Below are 27,965 nucleotides of genomic sequence, written 5' to 3' on the forward strand. Positions count from 1 at the left end.
TGTACACTTATCTTTTTCTAGTACTTATTATGTGCACATATAAAATACATACTCACGAGAAACTTTCTGCCTCTGTTTTAAATGAGATAAAACATTATTTATGTGCCGTTTTTTTGTCATGCCATTGCGTGTCTTTGCCCTTTGTTTATATGGAATCATGTTAGGGCCAATCGCTCCATCGTGTACTGTTTGACCAGGCGATTCCATATTATTTAGCAGGACCGTGTGGAACTTATAAGAGTTACTTACCCTGATGTAAAACTCTTACGAAAACACGTTACACATACACCTGCCAATTTGAGATGCAAGAGAGAAGTATTTACAGTCGCACCAATTTGTGAGACGTGACTTTGTTTATTGGTAAAGGCCATTATTTGTTATTTTGGATAAGGCTATAGAACAATATAGATTGAAAATATTGTAATGGACAAAAATAGTGCTCAAATACTTTTTTTCTTCAGGTAGAGCTGTAACTACGATGTTGTAGCCTCAACTTGATTTGTTGTGGTTGTACCCCGTCCACGAGGTAGGAGTGGGAGTACTAATATTAGTACTAGTATGGCTGGTGACTTAAAACAAAATCAGAACCTAGTCCTACAATGTAAGACGCCTCCCCATATAAAGGTGACCTATAAGAAAAGGAAAAGAAAAAAAAAATCCAGGAGAGGCGTCGTAAAAATTTTAAGACAAACAGAAGACCTGACTCAAAATCTACAGCCCTGTTTCTAATTTCCATGTGCCCAAAATTACCCGATTTTTTTTACTACTGTTTGTTACACAACATTACAATCGCTGTACTTCAAATATCAAAAGATGAAAACAAATCGATTTGTGTTTATTCAAATCTCGAAATAGTTTACGTAAAACAATGTTTTTTCTCACTGGGGCTCAATTTATCTTCAGATCATACGTGTACTATATAATCCTATAAGGTAGGACACTTTTCTCTCTTTTCGTGTGACTTATTTAAGAATCAATGCTGATATTTCAAGCTACACTTTGCATAATGAATTTTGTATCAACATTAGCTCAGGCATTGGACTTCTTATACCTACACAAAGTTAAAATTACTATCATACCTTTAAGCAATGCCAGGCCCTTTTCCCATGCTACCACTTGATATGGCCATGACTGGACATGCATAATATGCAAGAGTAATGCACTGAATGGAATACTACCTTGTTACTGGTTAACTGAAAATCAAGTTAACAGTAGGCATAGTACATCAGTTTTGAGAGAAGAAGGAAGATATGTGCAGGATCTGCAAAAACTGAGTAAAAAAATAAATGACTGCATTTATTTTCATAAAAATGTTAGGTAAAGCAATGTGTTGACAGCACAGTAGTTCTGATAGCTAAACATAGTTCCTCAAAAAATGTAAACTATATAGTGCTTTTAACACCACACACACACACAGTGAAATGTTGAATATTGAGATTTCTTTCTTGTAGTCCTGAGCATCATAATTTTAGAACTAACAGAAAAATGTTACTTAGGAAGCTGTAATTGATGGTGCAGAAGATTTTGTAATCTGAGCATAAACAAATATCGCTGAAATCAGCGATTGCTCGATAGCCATCAGAGAAAGAGAGAGCAAAACAAGAGAGGTTAGTCTCCAAATCATCTTGTGATGATTTCCTACTTTATTTTTCATTTCAGCATGAAATTTAATCAAGTTCTATTTTTTATTGATAGTTATCAAACCTCCACTGTTAATTGTTTGTCTCTAATTGGTGTGGTAAGATAAGGACAGCATCATGTAAGTGATACATTTTCCAAGCCGGGATCTTAAATTGGCATCCTCAGAATTTAACAAAGGTGTTGACAATAGTTGCCTGGGCTTTGATTTATATAGAATATCCTCAAAAGTTGGGAACACATTAGGCCATGTTATGTCAGAATCAAAGCTAGATCAAGGTTGTGCATTATACAGCCATTTTAATGCATGCTATTGTTGACAGTTTGTACCACCATTACTGCACTTTGTACCACTGTTGCTGTGTAAGCACTGAGCATATGGCTAGCATTTTGGTATATATATGATACAGGTCTGTGTGTTTCTGTTCTGTTCTTTACTTTAAAGTGCAGTGGTTGTCACTTGGAATTTAAATGTGCATATTTGATTAAATTATTTTTTCTTTCTTACATTTATATCAATTTTGCTGCTCAGAGGAAACTGAAAGCTGTTCCTAGTATCAGATCAGTGCATAAAATGGTTCAGATTCAGTTGAAATAATGTGCTAGTGATTTTCACTTTCTTTTAATCATGATTTCCAGTTAGTAGGCCACATTATTTAAATTCAGCTAAGACAGTTCATCAGTTGTTATTTGAATCACAGACATCATTCAGTGGCTGTCTGCATGTAGTGACTGTTCAACTGTCAATCACTCTGATGTCTCCCAACCCCACCACAGTGGTGTACATATGCCCATAGCATCTCAGTAGTGAGTTGTTAGATGGATAATCCTCCACTTTAGTGCTTCAACATTAAGCAAGCATGGAGGGGATCAGCTACTTCACCTAAAGCTGTTACAATTTCAGGAAACATCAACTGGGTACCTGTCGATCCTAACAATTGGTTACCAAGGTGCCCAATCCAAGGGAAATTGTTTTAAATGTGAGCCAGAAGTGCTATGTTATAGGTTCATACATGCCACTCCCCAAGAAAGGTATAAGTGTAATTATTACTAATATAAGTGGCAAAAAAGTGCAATCTGAACATAAAATGAGCAATCTGTTTATTACTTGCTATAATTACAGAAAACAGTATGGAAAACATACATTTATTTTTGCTACTTACCTGGATCGGCAGTTAAAATTCTTGTCACAAATTGGCTAAATCCACATGAATTAGTGTGAGAATAGAGACAGTTAACAAATTTGGTAAATTATTTATGCATATGGTAACACTCACTTTAACTAGTCCTCATATCTCGCTTTTGCTGAATTGTTTTAAAGTCTACAAATAGTGTTTGCTGTATTACATCATTGTCAAATTCTTTAAGAATTTGTAAAGTGCTGTTGATATGTCTTTTTCCTGATGCAACATATTTTTAAGTTTAACAATATCCCTCTACTCTAACATTTTCAGTCATATAACATCCATGAATCACATCCAAAAAGCCAGTTTCGATTAATATTTGAAGCCATTTTTTTTTCAATTTAGACTGGTTTGCTATGTATCTGTTTGTCAAAATATAATGAATCTGTGACACATGGCTTCACAGTATAGAAACCCATCAGTTTTCTTGGACTTGTTTCATGGACCATTACTTGAAATAGAAAATAAGGAAATGAGATGATGGTCTAACAATGGATAGTTGCACAGCAGCCAATAATCAAACAACATGAGCCTCAAACTGTAAATCATTATTCGGTGTCTAACTTGCTCCTGATGTCACCTGATGTCTCTGATCTGAACTTGGAAACTTGTTATTTTCTTGATTTTTTTTTTGTTTTGTTTTTATTTTTAAAAAGCGAGTACCTGGTTGCCCGTTTTATTACCCTTGTTATTACCCAGGTACCTTTTGATAGCTTTAGCTTCAGCACATCATGGAGAAACAAAAAATGCTTTGATCTGTACTATGTAAATGGCATCCTACAAGTACCCATCAAAAAAAGCAAACATTAGTTTTTTGTCAAATACATTACTCAGTCGCATCAACATTGGGAATTAAACTCTACTATCTCCCATGTCAAAACCCTTCCATAAAATGAACAAGTTATATATTTCCTGTCTATGTATAATAAATATAGACGATAAATACAGCTATTATGGAAAGTTACTTTTCTAAGACACCATTATAATTACCTCCCCTTGCTACGACTGTAGTTACTAAGTATGTATACCAAATGTTTTTTGTTCAAGGTTTTTGCAGCAGTACAGTCAACTTTGTGTTATAATTGCATTTAGTACCTGTCTGATTTCACCCTTGGTTTTATCCATATCTGAAATTGGTATAATTTTGAAATTTCAAGTTTTTTTTATATTTTTTTTTATTCTATAGCCAATGCTAGTCCAAGATGGAAAACTACACAAAGGGGGAGATAAAAGAAGTGACTGAAGCTCCAGTCTTTCCCCTCCAGGAAGACACAGGGGTAGAGATGAAGGTTAATTCTGGAAGTAAAATAAAGAATTTAATGGGCTTTGCAATGAAAAAGATTAAGGTAATTATAATTTTTTTGATATTTTGATGTCATTATTGTTTCCCAATTTTTTTCTTCACTTTATTAGTAACAAATATTACTGAAATGACATAAAATAATATCTAATGAATTGTAACAAATTTCAAAATATTTGTTATTCTTCACGTCCCTATATCATCAGTTAATTAAAATACTTTACCCTTTTTCAAGCTGATAATTTGCTTATTTTTGTACTATTTTTGCTTAGTTTTGCATCTAGTTTGGGTAAACTGACAAAAGAGGATGAAGATTAGCTAGTCTTGTTACACTGAGTAATATAAAGTAGTTTATAATACAATGCATGTGGTTCTTCCTGGGGTTTTCTAGGGTTCTTCCTCCACCAATTATACTGGCCGCCATGTGTAGCCTATCTTGTGCTGAAAAATGGCATTAAACCCGACAACAACAACAACAACAATGCATCATTAGTTAAATTCAACCCCACAATGTCTGCAGAATGCTTTTGTGTGAGCTGTAAGTCTACATATGGTTAATAGGATATGAAATGTCTTGTTTAACATATCCCTGTCACATCACTACGGCATTATATGTTGCTGGAGTCAAAGTACCATGCCTTATGTCAATCCATCTGTCAACAATTGCTTGTCACCACTCTGAAGTCCATATTTCTGATCCAATTTCAGTCGAACTTGCAATATCAGTCATCAGAATCTCAGACAAGTTCTATATGGTGCTTGAATCTTGCATATTAATGAAGTGATCTTGTCGCTGAGTGGTTAACATTTTCAACATCACAGCTTTGATCCAGCAGATTCATACCAAAGACTTATAAAAATGTTACTAGCAGCTTCATCCCTTGGTACTTAGCATTAAGAGGATAGTGTTAGAGTTGGTCAGCCTGGTGTCAGGATAATGTGAATGGGTGGGAGATGGTGCTGAATGTGTGCAGCATGATGCCCCAGTGTTTGACATCACTATAAACTGTCACACTGCAGAGATCATAGCAATAATGACTCAAATTGTTAAAGCTATGGAAAAATATATTAAAAAAACACACACACACTAACCTTGTAACCACTCTGAAGGCCATATTTCTGATTCAGTTTTGATGGGTTTGAAATATATGTTGATATCATTAAGATCGAATGAGTAAAATCCACGAATATTAAATAGGTGATGCTGCATTTGATTGGCTGAGCTTCTTACCCAGTCAGAACCCATAGTTCTGTGTGTGTGTGTGTGTGATTTGGATTTTTGATATAGCTTTAACAATTTTTCAGTCATATCACTATGTCCGCAGTGGCAGTTTATAGTGATGTCTAGCACTGGGGCATCATGCCGCAGACAGGTAGCATGATGTCCCACCCAGTCACATAATCCTGACACCAGGCCAACTAGTCCTACCACTAACTCGTAATACTGATCACCTAGCGAGGCAACTGTTAGTACCATTATTACAAAAGTTTTTGGTATGACTTGCAAGGGTTCAAACACTCAACCTGCAAACATTGTAGCAATATGACTGAAAAATGTTTAACGCTAAATTAAACTCCAGATCACACACCCACAGAAAAATGTGTCACATGAACAGTTGGGATATTACATTGAATATGGTTTGAAAAATTTACATCATATGGAAGATTAAGTATAAATTTCATCAGACTCAGTTTTCACAAATTTATTAAATTTAGGAATATCTGTACATGCCATATGATGTTTTTTATTTACTTTTAGGAGCCTAACATAAGAAGTATTAGTTGGAATGGAACTGGAAATGCCATCACCAAAACTATCTCCTGTGCAGAGATTTTGAAGAGGAAGATTAAGGTTTAGTACGACTCGTCGACAGTGTTAACAATCAGTTTTCAAAAACTGCTGGACCACAGACCAGCAACTACTAAAACCAATAGGAAATTCCTAAATAAAATAGTTACTGGTATCGAGCTGCCTAGCAAGTCATATTTATCCATGTGATTAGGTTTCTTATAGCTGGCAGTATGTAAGCGTAGTTCTGTAGATGTAGCAGATTTCACCCCATAAATATTTTGGGCTTCTTTACAAAGGAATGTTTGAAATTATCTAACATGTAAATCTAATGTATAAGAACATGAGTATCATGTTTCTTACCTGAACTCCAATATAATGAGATTATATGAAAATTTAAGAAAACTCCAGTACATTTAACTCATTAACCCCTGGTGCCACATTTACACAGCAGAAGGTAGTAGCCTACTGTTGAGCTCTGTAGCATCAAGGTCATGTATGATACACTAAAGTGGGTGTATAATAGAAAGGTAGACAGATGTAGCTCTACAATGATACCAGATAATATGGACGTTCTAGTTGCACTACAAAATACAGAGGGAAAAACCTAAGTTTTGGGACCTGATTTTTTTTCCGCCCAAACTTTGACCATGGTCGGAATCCAATTTTGTGTCCGGATTTTAGGCTTTTTGGCCTCAGATCTAAGGCAGACTGGTCTCAACTGCACACAGACAGGTGAACATTTGCAAAAAGTAGGATAAGAGGCATTTGCAATAAAGAGTGGTCGCGATATGAAAATGATGGGTCCATTAAGCAAAAAAAAAAATAGAACTCCCAAGTTTTACCCTTCTGCTCATGCATGAGTGAAATTGCCAATGAAAAATGACGTTTCTAACACAACTGGGCATTAGGTTAATGGGAAATCTCTTGGAAGTTGATGTATTAGGATGTATTCAAAAATAGCTCTCAAAATTTGTTCCTACTTGCATTTCAGGCAAAAACAACAAAAACCTCCAGGGGTTAATGTGTTAAAGGGTACTATAATATAAGATTTTATAACAGCATAGGAATCATTGCAAATCCCATATATATATATGTATAGATATAGATATATATTTATATATAAATGCAATGAACTAACAACAACAGTGCAAAACTAGTATCTAACTAGCCTGTGCGCTTTTGACTCTTATTGAGTCTTTTTCAAAGGCAAATACAAATCATAGACAAGACAAACAAATAAAACAGAAAAATGGTTATGTTTTCAAAACTTTACATGGTTGTTTCTACAGGAGTTAAACCTCTAAATTTATTATGTTTCAACTAGTTTATTTCAACTTGTTGCGGATACTGGAAAATGTTTTTATTGACCTAGAAATTGATGAGACATGATGACATCTGTTATTTTATGTAACTTTATGTAAGAGTAAATTATATCCCAAATAGTTCATTGTTATAGTAGTAATTATAGGTTATTAAGCAAATTTAGAGTATTATTTAAAAATCCTTTTGTGCAAAACAGAGAATGTAATTTATCTCATCACATGTAAGATCTGTAGCCTTCAGTATGTCGGAGAAACTGAAAAGCTACACAAAAGGATCAACCTTCATAGTTCTGACTGTATGACAGTGAAGCTGTCCAGAAGCCCAATCGCAGAACACTTCTACTTCCCTGGCCACACTTTTAGTGATACAAAACTTATTGCAATTGCTCACAACCCCAACTGGAGTTCCAAAACCAGGATAAAAAGGAATCTTACTGGATACACCACCTTAGAACATTGAAACCAAGCAGTTTAAACCAATAAGACTAGAAAATGACAGCCACGAAATATTAAAATTATCTTTTGCAGCCAGCACATTTTCTTTTAAATAATTCTCTAAATTTGCTTAATAGCCTATGACTGCTATAACAATGAAATATCTGGGATATAATCTGCACTTACATAAATTTACATAAAATAATAGATGTGATTATGGCTCATCAATTTCTAGGTCAATACAAATATTTTCTAGTATCCACAACAAGTTGAAATAAACTAGTTGAAACATTAAAAATTTAAAGGTTTAATTCCTGTAGAAACAGTCATGTAAAGGTTTGCAAACACATTTTGTTGGGACCATGTATGTTTAATTTTTCTCTAGTCACTGTACTAGAAAATGTCCTGGTCTCTATCATATGTTGAAAGGTTTTGCACCTTTTGTCATGACATGGGCCAGATTAACTAGGGTGGTCTTGATTAGTGATTGGCATTAGCTTCGCCCTGACTAGGATGTCCTTGAGGATTTTTGGTCTCCGGTAGGCGACTACATGTTTGTTAGGGAGGATTAACTTTAGTGCGTCCAACTATTCCACGATGGGCCAGTTTTTCCCAATGATTTTACCTACTTTGGGATTGTCTGGATGGTAGGTCAGGATCAATGGTACCATATAAGCCTTTTCCATCTTTCCATATTTTAGTATATATATATATATATATATATATATATATATATATATATATATATATATATATATATATATATTCCGTAATTAATGCCACTGGGAGCATTACATTTTCCAAATGGGGGGCATTTATTAAAGTACAATAATGAAAGCTAAAGTTATACTTTTGATGTATTCTTATAATGACCACTTATTCCTCTTGGTTCTTTCTGCCACTGAATTCATCCTTTGCAAATACCAGCACATTTACCCGCTTAGCTGCTGGTTGAAGTAGGACTATAGCTATTGTCACCCAATTAAGTAATATGTGAAGTAGAGTTGCCACTATGACAATCAACTGTATAAATTGTGCTGAGGATACTTTAAATAAGCAGGACTGTTTATTGTTTAAATAAACACTAATAGGACTGTTTCCCATTTAAATAAGCACTAAGCAGGACTGTTTACTGTTTAAAAAAACATTAAGCAGGACAATATTTTTTAAATAAGCACTAAGCAGGACTGTTTCCTGTTTAAATAAGCATTAAGCAGGACTGTTTACTGCTTAAATATGCACTAAGCAGGACTCTTTACTGTTTAAATAAGCATTAAGCATGACTGTTTACTGTTTAAAAAAACATTAATAGGACTGTTTCCCATTTAAATAAACACTAAATAGGACTGTTTCCTGTTTAAATAAGCATTAAGCAGGACTGTTTGCTGTTTAAATAAACACTAATAGGACTGTTTCCCCATTTAAATAGGCACTAAGCAGGACTTTACTTTTTAAATAAACGTTAAGCGGGACAATATTTTTTAAATTTGCACTAAGCAGGACTGTTTACAGTTTATAATGGTTACAAACATGTATTGTGGTAGTCAAGAAAGGTCTTTTTCTCTGCTTTTATCTTTCTTTCTGGCATTCGTTTTTTTCTTCTTCAAAACACAGCCATGCCAGTGGGGTTTAGGAGTCAAAATTCATGGTGATTGCATGACTTATCGTTTCAAATGCAGTTCAGATTAGCAGCCCTCAAGGCAAGCAAAAGATTGATAGTATTCAAAGAGCTCGAAATTTTCATTCGAAATGAAAACAAAATGCATAGAGGATATTTTCTTCTCCAACATTATTACTGTTTATATTTCATCGTGTGGTACAAAGAGGATATATATCCTGTATTAACATAAGAAAAGAAAATGTTCTTTTTATTATATACCAAACTAGTTGAAATTTAGAAGATTAAACTCACTCTTTGGCACAACACGCTAACTCCCACCCCGTTTTCGCAAATTTTTCACCTCACTTACACAGGCTTTTCATATAAATATACGTAATCTAAGAAAGTGGTAGGATTGGGTTGACTTAACACGTCAAAGTAAATAACATTTTTCTCATTTTGTAAACTATTTGACACTGTCTAAAAACAGTGCAAGTCCAATTCAGCAATGCATCACAGCAAGTTTATCGTGGGTGTCGAGGAAGTAAGGGGAGATAACTTGAGAGAGCTGCAAATGGCATCTTGTCAGATTTCTTTATCAGAAATATTTTTCCATGATTGTAATGTAAGTCAGTTTTTGTTTATTTGTTCTAGCTCACAAATTACTCATTTCTTGTTGCTGCCGGTACAACTTTTGTGGGCACACACAATCAAGTGTCAAATGGCATGTTGGGTAATCTTATATTTTCACATGCGAAAATATAGGAATGAAACAAAAAAGAAAATTATTTTGTCAATAAGTCTTAATTACGCTTAGGTATATAATAAAAGATTCTATTTATGATTGATTAAAATAACAGATTTTATGAAAGAATGTAGGTGTAATACAAGGTTTTCTGTGTGCAAACTTCAGTCAGAGCAAGAAGAGGTAGTTTGGGTCAGATGTTACAAATTGTTGTAAGAGTTTACATGCAGCAAAAGCTTTGTATTGTTCTCGTTTGATCATTTACTACATGTTTGCACATAAAAAAATCTTATCATATAACTACTGTATTATGTTAATATGCCCATATCATAATTTAATTATGTAACATGTATAATATATTAGAACCTGTCTTGAAGACCACCCTTCTGCCAAAAAATAATGTTCTCTCAAGACAGGTGGTCTCTCATGACAGGTTATAGCACTATGGGGGCACTCACCAGATAATATGTACTTTTGAGAGAGTGACGTATGTAAGGTGAAGTAGTTCGCATTTAAAACATGCACAATGGAGAGAATGTTGGCATACCTCTATGCTACATTAATGTAATGTGGATGATATTTCTTTTGGATATTGTACTTTTGGAAATTTTACATGATTTAAGCACACTGCTAACAAAAATGACTGCTGCCTTGTGTTAAAAAATCAGCCTGAATTAGTCTAAAGTACACTATACATAGAAGCTATTAAAATAGGGAAAATGAATTTTGCCAGACTAGACAATACCAGCTTCTGAAAGTGCAATGAATGAATTACCAAATATATAAAATGTAAAAAAAGTTATCAGCTCTTTTTTATACAATTTACCTCTGAAGTTCAGGAAGTGAAAATGACCAAGTAGAGCTAGCACTTTTTTGAAAGGTGCACATCTGAAGTAAGGCCAAGCTGTATACTCTATAACCCATAGTACACCCATCAATCATACACCAAAAGAAAGGGAATTAAAGGTTCTTTGCATTATACCTAAGATATACAAGGTCTTTTTTAAATAGCCAGTATAACCAGTGAGGAAAGCCAGGGAAATTCTTTTTCTTTAAAATCCTAACCCTATGCAAAATACGAAACTGTAGAGCGCCACCTATATAACCAATAAACCTGTGCCAGGAGAACCTGGTCCCTCAAGACAGGTGGTCTTTCATTGCAGTGGTCTCACAAGACAGGTTTTACTGTAGTATCTCATGACATCACAAGGCTTAATGATCAATGCATCCAGTTCCATGTAATTTTCACTTCACTGTTCTGCAGTTTGGTTTAAATAAAATCAGTATTTTTCTCCATGCATAAAACAGAATCTTTCATTTGTGCTCATTTTGGCTGTCATTTTCCCAACTCATAGAATAATTTCATTATTTTGTTTGGCAAGACTACAATCATTTAAACACAAAAAACAACTGTTCTCATACAGTATGTAAAATTTCATATCAAACGAGAATTTTATGAGAGATTATATCTCAAAATTTTATTGTATTTTGTATGATGCATTGAATATTTATTTTTTATCTGTTGATTGTCCTGGTTTGAAAAGTTAAACAAATTGTTTTAAATGGTGTAATTCAGTTTATCATATCATGGAATGATTTTCTGAGGTATATTTATGACGTGTCATGGTTTCACCATAAAATACAGTTGTATGCTTTTTAAAATTACATTTTTTACTTCAGATTATAATGTAGTCAACATTTGCTTTATGCATTGCCATGGCATTTCAGTCAAATTACCAAAGAGATGTAAATACTGTATGTTATGAAATGTAATATTAATGCTATAGCAAGTCAGATGTTTGTATCCAGTAGGACATCTAACAAAACATAAATGCTTTGTCACTTTGCATTCTGTGGGCACATTTTTCACACCTTTATTTCAAGTTTGTTTCTTGAAGTCCCATTATCTGGGAATGTATTACCTTTTACTTTTATTTTTTCAGGGACTTCATCAAATAACAAAGATACGATACAGAAGGTAAGATTCTCAAATATGAAATTCATCTGTTAGGTTCAAACTGTTATATGAAATTCATCTGTTAGGTTCAAACTGTTATTATGAAATTCATCTGTTAGGTTCAAACTGTTATATGAAATTCATCTGTTAGGTTCAAACTGTTATATGAAATTCATCTGTTAGGTTCAAACTGTTATATGAAATTCATCTGTTAGGTTCAAACTGTTATATGAAATTCATCTGTTAGGTTCAAACTGTTATATGAAATTCATCTGTTAGGTTCAAACTGTTATATGAAATTCATCTGTTAGGTTCAAACTGTTATATGAAATTCATCTGTTAGGTTCAAACTGTTATTATGAAATTCATCTGTTAGGTTCAAACTGTTATATGAAATTCATCTGTTAGGTTCAAACTGTTATATGAAATTCATCTGTTAGGTTCAAACTGTTATATGAAATTCATCTGTTAGGTTCAAACTGTTATATGAAATTCATCTGTTAGGTTCAAACTGTTATATGAAATTCATCTGTTAGGTTCAAACTGTTATATGAAATTCATCTGTTAGGTTCAAACTGTTATATGAAATTCATCTGTTAGGTTCAAACTGTTATATGAAATTCATCTGTTGGGTTCAAACTGTTATATGAAATTCATCTGTTAGGTTCAAACTGTTATATGAAATTCATCTGTTAGGTTCAAACTGTTATCATCAACCTTTATTTACATGTGTTTTTCTTGAAAATTCCACTCCATTCTTGAAAGACCAGTCTGGTGGCATAAGTTGTTAGAGCGACTGCCTTCATTGAAGGCAGTAGCAGTTTCAAACATCAGCTGAGTCATACAAAAGACTTATAAAAATGGTACTAACAGCTACCTCACTAAGTGCTTAGAATTAAGAGGTTAGTGTTAGGACTGGTTGGCCTGGTGTCAGGATAATGTGACTGGATGGGACATAATGCTACATGTCTGCGGCAATGCTAGACATCACTATAAACTGCCACACTACAGACATCGTAGTGATATGACTGGAAAATTGTTAAAGCTACATTAAAAATCCAACACACACATACACATATAAAGATAACCAATGTTTGAAATGAACTTACTTTTAAGAAAGAATTACGGTAAATGAGGAAGTAAAGTTGCTTAATATAAATATTCTATGTATACCTTGACAAACATGGTCTGTCTGACCTTTCATTAGAATAGATATTAGGGCCTTGTCCACTTGAGATAAAGGGTATAGCAGTATGTATTGCATAAAATGCTTCAGCAGAAAGGCAAATCCCTTCTGTACATCCTAGTAGATTGATTTTCAATTTTGTGTTTTCAAAATAAATCTACAACATGAAATAAACTTTCTCAAAACTCCCCAAATCTTAGGTTGTTTCTTTTTTTGAAAATGAGGAAAAAATGAATTAAGGGAAATTGTATTCAAAGCAAAATAACATCATTACTTTTTTAATGATTGTTGAATGTACCAGTATAAGTTATTACATATACTAAAGAAGCAGTGTTATATAAAAAGAATACTAAGGAGTGATGAGTCAGTCAGCTCATAGTTTTCACATTCATGGCAACTTTTTATTATAGCTTCCACATGATGTCAAAATAAATTACATCAGTACATTTGTATATCTTTAACGAATGGAAAGATACTTATATAATGTTAATTAATTAAGATGCAGTGACTTGTAGAAATCAGGTATTATATGATAATGTGTCGAGTGCCTGTAAGCTCCAGTGGCACAACTGAGGTGTATGGTGGGGCAGAGAAATAGAGATATATCCTTTTAATTCTAGTCCCAGAATTGTATTGTTTCTTATTACTGTTCTTTTACTCACTTCTCTCTGTAAAATGAAGTTTAAAGCATCTAAAGTAACACTAGTAAAGTTACTATACTTAATCCTGTGGTACAGACACCAAGAAGACATTCACATTAAGAAAACATATTGGCATTTGTGTGCAAATTTAAGCCTGTTTTTTATATGTGTTTTTCAGTGTAAATGCTGTCATAGAGTGTGTTCTTTTGGATTAAGTATGATGACTTTACTTGTAATGCTATAAATGCTTTAGATTTACTTTAACTGAGTATTATATACAAATTGATAATGGGAAGCAACTGTATCTGTTCATTTAGTTGAATTTACTACCCAGTTCCCAAGAGCCTGTGCCTATTTTATCAGTAGACTTGGCCCTCATACATTTTGTAATAAAAAGTACAAACAGATTGAATAAGCTAGTCAAACTGAATGTTTGGTGTTTATAACATGATAATAAATTGTAACCGGACCAAACCATCAAACTTTAAAAGGGTCTCTGAAATTTAGATATTTAAGTTAAACATTAATGAAAGTTAACATAATTATCAGGCTTCATCATGGGAAATATATGTTGCTGAAAATGTCCATGTATTCAGAATTGACATAATGACTGCACATACCTTAATATTGACACATGACTCCTTGTTTGATACTTGCAAGAAGAAACTTCTTTGCTGAGTACATGTTTCTCAATCCTCACAGGAGGGACACAGTTGCTAATACTCATCAGGAAAATCATAATAACTCACCACATACAATGTTTGATGTCTTGTTGCTTTTGAACTCTAAATTGTTAAATCAACATTAAAAAAAAATTAATCTTACATATACTTTGTTCAGCACAATCATCCTGAGAGAAACAATACAACTCCAAAGTGGAACGCTCCCAAGTCAGTTAACTATTCTGCCATGTACATATACCGGATGGGAACATTATCTTAAATCACAGATTATAGTTTTGTAATGTATATCTGTATTGTGTGTTTGATTTTTTGTCCATGACTGTGGATTCTATTTTTAGATAATGAGCTATAAATAGGTTGTTGATTTGGGTTTGAGATATAGAAAATGATCTATGTACAGTTTGGGTTAATTTCCATTGGATAACTAAGTCAGGTATGTTGCAACATAAGTCACATGGGAGGTATTGCAGCAGAGAGTTGTAATAGAGTCATGGGGATGTAAAATAGTAGAAGGAAGAGAACAAAAAAACTGATTCATTCCTAATTCCTAGTAATGTTCTTGTTTCATTTTCAGACACAGATTTATTTATTGTTGTGGTTAGATTTAATTTGAGAGGAATCATTTATTTACATTTGTTTATTGGAATTACAAAGTGCTCACATAACTGTTTGCACTAAACATAATTCGGGGATTATTGTGAATTCATTCAAAGGAGTTCTTGATGATGTCATTGTGATACATCAGGACTGTTGGTACTTTAACACACTCAAGGCTATTGGTATATCAAAATGTTCAGTGCAGGAATTCATTCGGAATGCTTTATTCGTTTAGGTTTGTGATAGAAATTTTAGGATTATTTTGAATTTCATTCATAATACTGTAGGTACCTTTAATTATGTGTTATGTGTTACGAAACTTGTTGGTTTTGCTTCTTACTGTTACTTAGTTTAAGACCATATAGTCATAACCATAAACATATTTTGAAACCATTATGTATAATATAGTCTCTCTCATACATCTCAGAAACAAATATAAGTTTAGTCATACTGAAAACTGTAAATAGCCAGATCTCTCCTCACATTATCCACTGGCAGAAGTGGTTTATACATTTTTATTAGTAATCAGTAAAACAAACAACGTAGACCCTAATCTGCAGGCACATTATATGCTATGGACTTATATATATGGACATTATAGACTAGTATATATGGTATGTTGATATTGTCTAAGATGTGTTTTGCTGGAATTTGTACATTGTTCCAAACCAATGTTCTCATTTCTTACACTGGTTCATTTTGTTTCATTAATTTGTAACATTAAAGTAAAAACCAGTTACAGAAGCAACAAAAGAATATAATAACACATTTCATTTATGTCTCTTCTTTTCTTCATAGAATTGAGGAATACTGGGAGCCAAAGGTGGAAGGACTGGAAAGGTTTGCACATTTTTTGTGTTGGTACTAATTTTACATTCTCGTTTAGGGCGCCAGGGTGGCTGAGTGGTCATAAGTGCTCACCTTTACCGATCACTGCCATCTCATCACCTTTGTCTGTGTGGGTTTGAGTCTCAGACTCTGCTTATGTTGGTATGCGTGAAAGCTTCCTAGTAGCATTCGGTGGTTCTTACTGGGGTTTTCCCAGGTTCTTCCGCCACCAATTATACTGGCTGCCATATAGAGCATATTGTGTGATGAAAAATGACATTAAACCCACAGCAACTTATAAGTAAAGAATTTGTTCAATCCTGGTAAAATAATCTCTGAAGCACTGAAAACCTTTAACTCAAATTTGGGCCCGGAGCACTTTGTGATTTTCAAAGCCCTGCAATACTGGCAGCAAGTGTTATAGTAATGTCTGGGATGTTAGCCTGAATGTAAGAGAAAAAAACAGGAAGAAAATATTATATATGTAAAGATTTTCATGCAGTTCAAGTTGTTTATATTTGAATTGCTAAACTTGAACTCTTTTAATTTTTGTTACTTTTAAAAATAAACAGAATTGCACCAGAGGTATTAGTGTTGAGTGGGAGTTACCTCCCTTGGACTGCTTTTCTGTTCTTAATTTCAAAAATGAAATTACTTTGATCTTTTTTTTATGTTCTTCAACAGATTTGTGATTTTTTTCTTTCCATGGTTCTTAATGTTGAGCTCACATTAATTCTATAATCCTTCATTTTAAATGGCTGTTACGAAAGTTTTTGTACGTCATTCCTAGCAACATCCAGACCTAAAAGCTGTTTTCTGCTAAAAAGTAATTCTTTTTTTGAATCCACATTTTCTTTACTTACACTTAATATTGGATTTATTTAGGGTAGTCAATTGCATTAATATTGGATTTATTAAGAGCAATTCTATGAGCAGTGGTTGGATGCGTTGAGTATTAGAAGGTACACTTTCAAAATACTCACTACCGATTCAAATTTTGTTTAGAATACACGACAGCCATGTACATAGAAGAAAATGGAGTAAATCAATTGCAACCAGGCCTAGAATTTTACAAAAATGTCCTTATAGCCAGAAGGACTAGTAAACTGAGTAATTTACTAGTTTTTCTGAATCTTTACATGTCCTTTTCCACAAATCAATATGAGACACATATCTAGATTTTATTTCTTAAATATTACAGGCAGTCATATTTCAGAAATATAAATCTTGCTTTAGAAAACCACCAAGGTTACTTAAAAATATTCACTACAAGTTCATAAGAACATCATTGATTCTCCAGAAATTAACTGTAAAAAACGATGACTCAGTAAATATTTTTAGAGCCTCATATCAGAAGGGGGAAAAAAACAACAAACAGCTAAAAACTAGAAAAAGACAAAGACCTCATTTAAACTGGTCATTACTTATAATAACTCTGCAGACAGACATTTTGATGCAGTACCCATTGTCATACTGTGAAAGCAGGATGAGAAGAGTTTTTATTAAAGCAGTGCTGGTTTTTAAAACAGATATGAACCTTTGAACAGCATATATGTCTCTATGATGCTAATTCTTTGTTGTTGTTGTAGAGTTTAACGCCATTTTTCAGCACACGATAGGCTATGTGTGGCGGCCAGTATTAATGGTGGAGGAAGAACCCGGGAAAACCCCCAGAAAGAACCACCGACCCACGAGAAGCTACTGGCAAGCTTTCTCACATACCCACATTAGCCGAATCCGAGACTCGAACCCATGCAGACAGAGGTGAGATGGCAGTGACCACTCGGCCACTCGGGGCCCCACTACTTCTTTAAAGAAAGAATGGGTTAATCATAATAGGTAATGTGGTGACTATGGCACAACAGTAGTGGTTTGACAAATTCATAAGTCTGGTTTACTGTCTTTTAGTCCAAGTTTCCTCTTACCGTTTGAATATCGTTTTTTATACATTTGAGATTAGTGTTGGGGTGTGACGTCAGTTCTCATTGACTATGAAAAAGTTGGTATTTGCCAAAACTGTGTGGTGTTAGCATTGGGCAGCCACTTACTGCCTACCTGCATGAAATTTATAACACGATGATTTAGCTTCTCAGAAATCGTGAAATTTATAACACGATGATTTAGCTTCTCAGAAATCGTGAAATTTATAACACGATGATTTAGCTTCTCAGAAATCGTGAAATTTATAACACGATGATTTAGCTTCTCAGAAATTGTGAGTATATGCCGTAACCACACATGTCAAAATATCTAAACTCGGCATAACACTTAGACTAAATGTCTTTGACTTTACCGTATAAATGTAACCAAATTAGTAAAGATTTATACAACTTCATTTTGACATATGGTTTCTAAACTCTTATCTTATAACTCTCTAGTGCAACAACTGAATCTCAGGATTTACACAATAAGTTCCAAGAGAACATGGACATCGTCCAACCATTCAGACTTCTAAAGCTGACACTTGATAGCATAATTAAACACTGACAGGTGTCATCTGCAACTTTACTAACCTTCATACTATTAAAATTACGAAAACTTCTAGTCCAACAGAAAATTTATTAGACTTGGCCTAGTCAAATACCACTAAGTTTGAGCCTCGACCGCCCACAGAAGTTTAACATATATACCTTCAAACCGTTATATAGTATTTTCTTATTCTAACTTGCTTCAAAAATGGTTCCCTCACAAAACAGTGGTATCAAATCAGGTGTTTAAGGGAGCAGTCACACTGGTTTCGCACTGATGACTAGCATTTCATGGGTAAGAAAGAACACTAAGGCTGAGAGGCTTTGGCTTTCATCCAGTCTTATCGTTCATAAGTAGATCTATGAAGCCACTTAGGAGAGTGTTAAATAGTTAATGTCAAGGAACAAATGTACACTGCTTCCAATAACCTTCTCCCCAGTCAAATCTCTGGACCTGTTTGCAGATTTCTTCCATGACAAACTGCAAACTATTAGAGATCAATGTGACAACACAATTTCAAATGACTCATCATCACCACACATTTGTGGTGACAGAATTTCAAAGATATCCTTTAACAGCATTTGAACCTGTCTCTGTGGATTTTCTTATTTACAATTCTGATGAAGAGCTCCCCAAAGTCATGTGAATTTAATCCGAATCCAACATAACTGCTGTTTGAGTGCCTAGATTCAATGTTGCCTTCATTAACTGATGTTCTTAATACTTCTATCTCAACCGGGGAATTCCCAGAATTTTTCAAAACAGTCTTTGTTGAAGAAACCAATGACTTACCCTAACAATTTAAAATATTACCACAGTTTCTAATCTCCCATTCACATAAAAATATCTTTGAAAAAGTTCTGTCCCAACTTGAATCTCATCTGAATTAATCAGTTGTTTTATTAATCTGCAGTCCTCTTGGCACAGTACCAAAACTGCCCTTCTGAAAGTGGTTAACAACTTTTTCTCAGCTTTGGATAGCGGAATGATTACTTTCCTCACCCTCCATGATTTGGTTGCAGCCTTTGAGACAATAGACCATGATATATTGATTACTCCCTCTAGCATATATTTTGGCAATTGCAATACAGCCCTACTCTACTTAAAATCATACTTAGTGGATAGGACACAAATTGTGTCCATAAATGGAAAACATTCTAGCCCAGTTGTTCTTTGTTTTGGTGATCTACAGGGTTCTATTCTTGGACCATTCTCTTCATTCTGTACACTTGGTCTCTCTCAAGTGTTATAGATCAACATCTGGTGCCTTACCATTTGTACATTGATAACACATAAATATTCAGATCTAGCCACCCAACTGAAGTTGCTACCATCCAAGTTGTAGAGATGTGCATTTCCAGTGCAAAGTCATGGATGACATGTTGTTGATGTTGTAGGGTTTAACGCCATTTTTCAACACACGATAGGCTATACATGGAGGCCAGTATTAATGGTGGAGGAAGAAACCGGGAAATCACCGGAAAGAACCACTGACCCTCAAGAAACTACTGGCAAGCTTTCTCACATACCCACATTGGCCAAATCCAAAACTCGAACCCATGCAGACAGAGGTGAGATGGCAATGATCCGTAACGGTGAGCGCTTTAGACCACTCAGCCACTCGGGGCCCCTGGATGACATGTAAAAAGCTGCAGAAGAATGTTGATAAAACTGGAGCCATTCTGATCAGCACACAAGGACTTTCTCATTCCTATCCTTTACCTCAATCAATATGAAACCTAGCTGTCACTCTCAAAATGACTCTCACTGTGTCATGAACATTTTCAAGGCTACATATCTAGAGTTGAGAAACATAAGCTCCACTGGCAACTTTCTTTCAGTGGATACCACCAAAGCTCCTGTTCCTTAGTACTTTCTCGACAGGTCATCCTTCGAGTACCAAGAACTGAGTAAACCTCACCACCAGTCTATACACACCAATGGCCAACCATTCGCTCCAGAATCAAACAAGATCTGTTCTTTATGCTACATTTTGTTGACTGCCTTCATTCCAATTATCCTATTTGATCTCACCCACATGTACACCTCTTCTAGATATTTATGATCCTGTTCTCTGACACTTGTATTCTCATTATTCCCTCTATCAAACGAACGTCCTACAGAAAATGTCCTTTTGTATATTAGGGACAAGTTATCTGGAATGAATTGTCTTTTGAACTTGGACACAACAACTTGTGATCTCATTCAAGAGAGCTCTTAAAACTTGGCTATTTCGACTGCAAGAAAAGACTTAAGACTTTCCTTACCTTATTTATTGCTAGCATGTTTTTTGTTTTTAATTTTGCGGTGTTTGCTTTTGTAATCTTGTCTAAATATATGTCCTTATGTGTTAACTAAGGTTGAAAAAAGTTTAGGATCTCTAAAGATTAAATCTGTAATAAGTCCATACTATCATTATCATTATCATCATCATTATATTACTGTTAGTATTATTATTATTATCATCATCATTATTATTATTATTATTATTATTACTGTTATTATTATTATCATTATCATCATCATTATATTATTATTATTGTTATCATCATCATTATATTATTATTATTATTATTATTATTACCTGAATCTTGTGTCAATTTTGTCCTCTTAAGTGCACAGTGAGGCTCAGTATGAGGTACCTTCATTTCAGTAACCACAGCTAGAGAAAGTGAGAAAGAATGAGAGACTGATAAATGAGATGTATGTACATTTGTGTATGCTCATCTGTACACACCAATAATATACATTGTATCCCATATCCCATGTTAGTCTGTCACATGATGTTATAATATGTCATCATCTCTTTTGCAGGCTTAAAGTGAATAAGGATATTCCTGCTATATCCATTTTGCTGTCAAAGGATCCCTTAGATTCCAGTGAGCCTGGGTTAGTAAGACATAGTGGATAAAATATAATAGTCCGCAAACAGCTGTTCTTTTGTATCCTATGACACTAATGTGCAAATATATTGCAACTCTTGTTCAGCCATCTTTTAGATGTCTGACCATGCTGTCCACCATCGATGCTGTCCATGGACAATTCGCTTTCCTTTGATTTACTTGATACTAATAGCACTTTTTTATGAAGTCAGTTACCTCCCTTAGGTGGTGCTGTCGTCAATTATTTTACTTCTGCAGACTACCTTGATCATCACTGAATAACAGGTCCAAAGGTATGTGTAAAATTACAAATTTTACAGACAACGATGTTTACAGTTATTTAGTTTTGCTATTGAAAGCAAAGTGGCAGTCGATGAGTGAAGCATTGTTTTAAAGACTGTTACATACAGTGTTTAATTTAACAATGCTTTTGAGTAATGTCCACAGTTTTATGTGAGATGTAAAGTGATACCATCCCTTCCAAACATGATAAGAAGGAGAACCCTGATTATACTGTATCAATCATTCTGTCTAAAGTCACTGGAAATGTTAATTCTGCAAATTGCAATTGCACAGCTGGATAACTGTTTCATGTGTGTGTGTGTGTGTCCTTTCATATTGCCCATGTCTGTCTGTCATTGTCATGCCTGTGTAATTCCATCCAATAAAATTACCCATGTTAGTCTGTCACATGATGCCATAACCCATCCCATCATATCATATTGCCTATGTCTGTCACATCACACCATGCCCAGTCCAGTCTGATTATATTGTCCATGTCTGTCTGACACATCATACCACACACCATCCCAGCCTATAATATTGTCCATGTTAGTCTGCCACATCATACCATGCTCCATCCCATCATATCATACTGTTCATATTCGTCATGCCCGATCCCATCATATGATATTGCCCATACCTGTCTGTCACATCATGTTATACCCCATCCCATCCTACCATATTGCCCATGTTTGTCATACCCAATCCCATCCTTTCATATTGCCAATGTTTGTCGTGCCCCATCCAATCCTATCATTATTGCCCATGCCTGTCTGTCACATTACACCATGCCCAATCCCATCTGATTATATTGCCTATGTCTGTCTGACACATAATGCCATGCACCATCCCATTCAATAATATAGTCCATGTTTGTCTTTTACATCGTGCCATGCCCCATCCCATCCTATCATATTGCCCATGTTTGTCATGCCTTATCTCATCCTATCATATTGCCCTTGTTTGTCATGCCCCATCCCATCCTATCTTATTGCCCTTGCCTGTCTGTCACATCATGTTATGCCCCATCCCATCATTTCATGTTTTCCATGTCTGTCTGTCACATCACACTATGCCCCATTCTATCATATCTGTCGCCTCACACAATGGCTCATCCCATCATGTCTTTCACATCATATCATGCCTAATCCCATCTGATCATATTGCCCATGTTGTCTGTCACATTACACTATGCTACATCCCATCTGATCATATTGCCCATGTCTGTCTCACATCATGTCATACCCCATCCCATCCTATCATATTGCCCATGTCTTAGCTGAGTGTCCTTCAGTTGGTCTGTATTGACAAGAACATTTGTTGCATATTGAAACATTTCAAGTTTAATGGAATGAAAATTGAGAGTCTTTTGACCAGATAATTGACAGCTTCACTGGATTCACTATGTGCAGTGAAATAACAGTGGTCCCCCTCTTATATGGCCTCCCCTTATGCACCAGGAGAGTGGCCATATAAGATGGGTGGCCTTTCCAGCAGAGGACTAGGAAGTATACGTATGTGTATGTAGTAAGAAAGCATTTAATATCTTCATTTAACAGTAGCGTTATTTCTTGAGTGTGAAATAAACATTTTGTTTTGCTGGTAATTTAGAAATGTCATTTAAATCTTGGTAAAAAGATCACTTGGTATTTCAAATGTATTCTCTTTCCAGTTACTCCATTTTCCCACTGCTGCAGAATATTCTCCTTACCTGTTAAAAAAAAAATTTATTTGAGTCTTTCCTGCATCAGATATTTCGTCAAAAACTCTAGAATTCTCCTCATTGTCATTGAATCGAAATAACATGTACTGTTTCTTCTAAAGCAATAATTTTTCATTGACTTGATTATGTGTTTAACTTTTGTGATGATTTATTCCTGTTTGCTAATTGTACAGTATTGCAATTTAATCATGCAGATGAATTTTTGTGCAGAGTAGACAAAATGCTTTGTTTATAAAGGAAGTAATATGTGTATTGTCACATGATTTTTCTGTCTTCATCTGGTACGCTGTTTTGTTCAAGGTCAGTTTCTATTTGCATGTGAATCCACAAATAAGCTATATTTAGCCTATGTTGACAATGCTATGACCTTGATGATTACTTTTGGTAGTAGTCGTCTAAGAGAAAATCTCGACAGCTATGTGAAGCCTAAAACTCTATCACAACATTTTTGAGCCTTTTTCCTGTAAATATCACATTTATAGCCAATGCTTCTTTCAGTAAGAAAGTCCTCAACTTGGGAATCTGATATTGGTAGAGATAATCAGATTACTTACCTTACTGTACAAATGAAATATTGGTAGAGGTAATCAGATTACTTACCTTACTGTACAAGTGAAATATTGGTAGAGGTAATCAGATTACTTACCTTACTGTACAAATGAAATATTGGTAGAGGTAATCAGATTACTTACCTTGCTGTACAAATGAAATATTGGTAGAGGTAATCAGATTACTGTACAAATGAAATATTGGTTCTGGGCACATAGTATTTAACTTGTAGCCACTTGTGAGGGGTACATTTTACATTTTTGGCCTTAAATGTTGACTACATGCCACATCAGAGGGGTGGCTGCCCACAGTGGGTTCTTTTGTCCACAAACTCATCAGTGCTAATAAAACTGCTCATGTAAAGGAGGTAGTCATTGTTGAGGGGGTGCCATGTAAGAGGGAGACCACTCGACTGTGAAATAATTCTCAATAAATGTTGGAGGTTGATCCCAGGGAGCATGAACAGAAAATTTTATAATTTAGCAGCCATCCGTATGGCAATGTTTTGTTATTATTGTTGTTGTAACCTGTGAAGATATAATTCATATTCAGCAGACAATGTACTTGGAAAATCAATGTATCAGGTTTATGCAGATATGTCCTGTTTTTTTAAAAAATAACTATATATATCTTTGGGTTATTTCCAATTTTTAATCCTTCTTTTAATTTGAGATAAATAATGAAATATGCCAATTGCAAGATTTTCAGTTGACACTGAGGCACATGATATATATATCTATCACGGAGTATTCTTCTATTAGAGGTATTTTGATGTTTATATCTATATTGTGTGCTTAATTTTTGTCCGTGTTTGAGGGTTGTGCCTACCTGACTTTTATCATGATTTCTTAGCTGTTATCCAGATATTTACTTGAATTTGAGTTCAAAACCTGACTTTATGTATAAGTTAATGGGCTTTCTCTAGGAAATCAGTTGCATCACTGGTCAAGTGAAATAAACATGTATAGAGATTAGGTATAAAATAAAAATTTCATTTCTGATTCATATCAGTCTTTGTGAATCAGTGATCAGAGTTTATAGTTGTGTTCAGATATAATTCTTGAAGAATTATTTATTATTCATTAGAATTAAAAAGTGCAAATTGACATTTTGGATTAAAACACTATTTGGAGATTATTTAGAACTCATTCAAAGACATTCCAGATTATATCATTGTGACACATCATGATATCAGAATTATTGGAATTCATTCAGAACATTCTCTTCTTTTGTACTTGTGATAGGGCAGTTAGGATTATTGGAATTTAATTCACAATATTGTGTCTTTTGAATTTCATTTTGTATGCTTGAGAAATGAATGATTTGTGGAATTTTGCTAAAATTGATGGTTTGCTGTCTTTCTGTTACTTATTGGCCGAGTGGTCTAAAGCACTATATGTTACGGATCACTGCCATCTCACCTCTGTCTGTATGGGTTCGATTCTAGGATTTGGCCAATGTGGGTATGTGAGAAAGCTTGCCAGTAGCTTCTCGTGGGTCGGTGGTTCTTCCCAGGTTCTACCATTAATACTGGCTGCCATGCATAGCCTATCATGTGCTGAAAAATGGCGTTAAACCCCACAACAGCAACAACAACAACAGCAACTGTTACTTATTTTAACGCCTAGAGTCATAACAATTGATATATATGAATACTTTGGGGTTGTTATTTCTGATATATGGTTCTTCTTGTCATTTTATATTAAACAATTGCAACATTATGTGCAAGAGATAATGCAGACATCCATATTTCATGCTTATCTTGCACAAAGGTTTCTTCCAGTGTCTTTTTTTATTATTTATGAACACTTTTTGATTCTTGTTTCGGAATTTTAGTTGTTATCATCAACTTCTAACTACAGTGCATGTGCACAGCAGTCAGAAGGAATAGTCTGACAAACAGCCATCATTCTGTCTTCTTCCACAGTCAGCAAATTTAAAAGAAATCTTTGATCAACTAACAAATATGGGTCCCAAGCAATTCCAAGGTTTTCTTTTCAGAAAGTCAGGTACTAGCATTGTTCTCTCCATGCTGGTATTGCATACATTTGCTGACCTTCAGCACTGATCTACCATCCTTAGACAAAAATTATTGTGGCAGTCAGAATGACCAGACCTCTATTTTATAAGTTGGACATATGTCTTGCACACCATCTTCAAGTTATTACAAAACATGATTTCTACTTCTTCGATGCTAGATTTGACTTTGATAGCAATTTTTTAGCTGGCTGAAATAGCAGGTAGTGGTCATGCATGGGAATCCACAGTCTGCTTTGCCAAGGTGATTAACAAGGCCATGCATGACGTGATTGCTGATGCCTTGATAGCATTGGCTGACATGGATCTTGTAAGACAAGAGACCTGCTTGAGCACATGCACCCTAAAGCCACATCATGCCTCACCTCTGTAAATGACACTTTTTGTTTATTGGAAAAAGATGAGAAAATACATCAGCAGGCATTACAAGAACTGACTCTTCAGATTACCTGGCCACCTGTACCTAATTTCAGGTTGAACAGGTATCATCTGCAGTGGAGAGCCAATCACAGCTAAATGGATATGAGACCAAATAATACCTAAAGACAATGATTTCATCCTCATTGCAACTTAGGTGGCAGCAGACCCCTCAGTTCCAATAATGAGGAACTATTGTGTCACATATTTAATTATATGTTGGTTTCACAATAAGGCAGTCTCACTGCAAGGCAGTGTAATCTGTGGCTCCCATGGGTAGCATTATAGTGAGGGAATACAATAATGTACTTCATTATAAGGTTGTCTCACTGCAAGGTAGTGTAATCTATGGCTCCCATGGGTAGCATTATACTGAGGGAATACTATAGTGTACTTCATTATAAGACAGTCTGACTGTATGGCAGTGTAATCTATGGCTCCCTTGTGTAGCATTATACTGAGGGAATACTATAATGTACTTCATTATAAGGTTGTCTCACTGCAAGGCAGTATAATTTGTGGCTCCCATAGACTGCATTATTATGAGGGTTATACTGTCATGTTTTACCTGAATATCAGCATATATACCTAGAACTTTGGACCATTCCGGTGACCTAGTGGTTAGAGCATCTGCCTCGGATGCCGGAGGTCACGGGTTTGAACCCAGCCAAGTCATACCAATTACTTATAAAAATGGTACTAACAACTGCCTCACTAGGCACTCAGCATTAAGAGGTTAGTGTTAGGTCTGGTTGGCCAGGTTTCAGGATAATGTGACTGGCTGGGACATGTATGTAGCATGATGCTCCAGTGCTAGACATCACTATAAACTGCCACACTGCAGACATTGTAGCGATATGACTGAAAAACTGTTAAAGCTGTGTTAGAAATCCAAATCACACACACACCTATAGTACTTTGCTGTAGACAATTGTAAGTTCATCCATCTTGTTTATACATTTTCAGTTATCAGGCCCCTGGCTCATTTGATGAATTCTGGAAAGACGTAATTGCTGACGACAAAAAGCCCAGAGGAAAGAGAAATATTCTTGGTCTTACTGGAGCAGCTTTACAAGATCACACTGGAGTCCCATCAGAATTCAGGAGAAAGAAAAAGAAGCCTGGACAAAACTATAGAAAAGACTCGAGAAATCAGAACCAAAGTAGACAAAATAATTTGGGAGTTAAAAACAACTCTTGACTAATAAAGATGGATATAAAAATACTTATTATTCTTTTATTTAATCTCAAGCAGCAATGTATTTAGTGCTTTCAGATAATTACAGAATTATATATTATGAAGTGAAATTGTGTTATTTAATTCCCCAACATTTCAGAATTTACAATAGTTAACAAGAGAATATGGTTTCAACTCTTGCAATGCTATGAAACAATTCCTGGATGAAGAAAAGTCTACTTAGAGTGGACACAGTTGTCAGGTTTGGAAGTACAGGATCTGCTGTTTATATGCCCGTCTTAAGTCAAGCATATATGTTAATGGTGTTGTCTGTCCCTCCATTGACAATAACATTCATTTTTCCATCCCATAATATTGTAACAACTGGGGAGATTTTCATGAAACATGACCCAATATATATTGTGACTAGATGTGTTATGTACCATATCCAAGCACCCTGCCCCAAGGTCAAAGTCCTGGCAAGGAAAATGTAATTCACTGACTTGTCTCCTTGTTGAAGT

General features: G+C 34.8%; 1 protein-coding gene across 1 annotated transcript; it reads left to right on the forward strand.

Moving 5' to 3' along the window:
• The first annotated feature begins 255 nt into the window (after window positions 1-255).
• LOC149779635 (ribonuclease P protein subunit p25-like protein) lies at window positions 256-27,565 on the forward strand. Its single transcript, XM_089940433.1, has 7 exons — window positions 256-360; window positions 4,009-4,168; window positions 5,882-5,974; window positions 11,960-11,994; window positions 15,879-15,920; window positions 21,192-21,266; window positions 27,234-27,565. Exons 2-7 carry the CDS (start codon window positions 4,025-4,027, stop codon window positions 27,466-27,468), a joined length of 624 nt encoding a protein of 207 aa, XP_089796559.1. The 5' UTR covers window positions 256-360; window positions 4,009-4,024; the 3' UTR covers window positions 27,469-27,565.
• Window positions 27,566-27,965: the final 400 nt, after the last annotated feature.

The sequence above is a fragment of the Sinohyriopsis cumingii genome, chromosome 17 (assembly GCF_028554795.1).
Source record: "Sinohyriopsis cumingii isolate HCF-2022 chromosome 17, ASM2855479v2, whole genome shotgun sequence".
In the NCBI taxonomy this organism is placed as follows: domain Eukaryota; kingdom Metazoa; phylum Mollusca; class Bivalvia; order Unionida; family Unionidae; genus Sinohyriopsis; species Sinohyriopsis cumingii.

What these genes read in the sequence shown, in the direction of transcription:
- LOC149779635 (XM_089940433.1), top strand. Translation starts at nt 4,025, where the DNA reads ATGGAAAACTACACAAAGGGGGAGATAAAAGAAGTGACTGAAGCTCCA. An exon ending in TTTTGAAGAGGAAGATTAAG is followed by an intron (nt 5,975 to 11,959) that starts GTTTAGTACGAC and finishes TTATTTTTTCAG; the next exon opens with GGACTTCATCAAATAACAAA. An exon ending in AAGGTGGAAGGACTGGAAAG is followed by an intron (nt 15,921 to 21,191) that starts GTTTGCACATTT and finishes TCTCTTTTGCAG; the next exon opens with GCTTAAAGTGAATAAGGATA.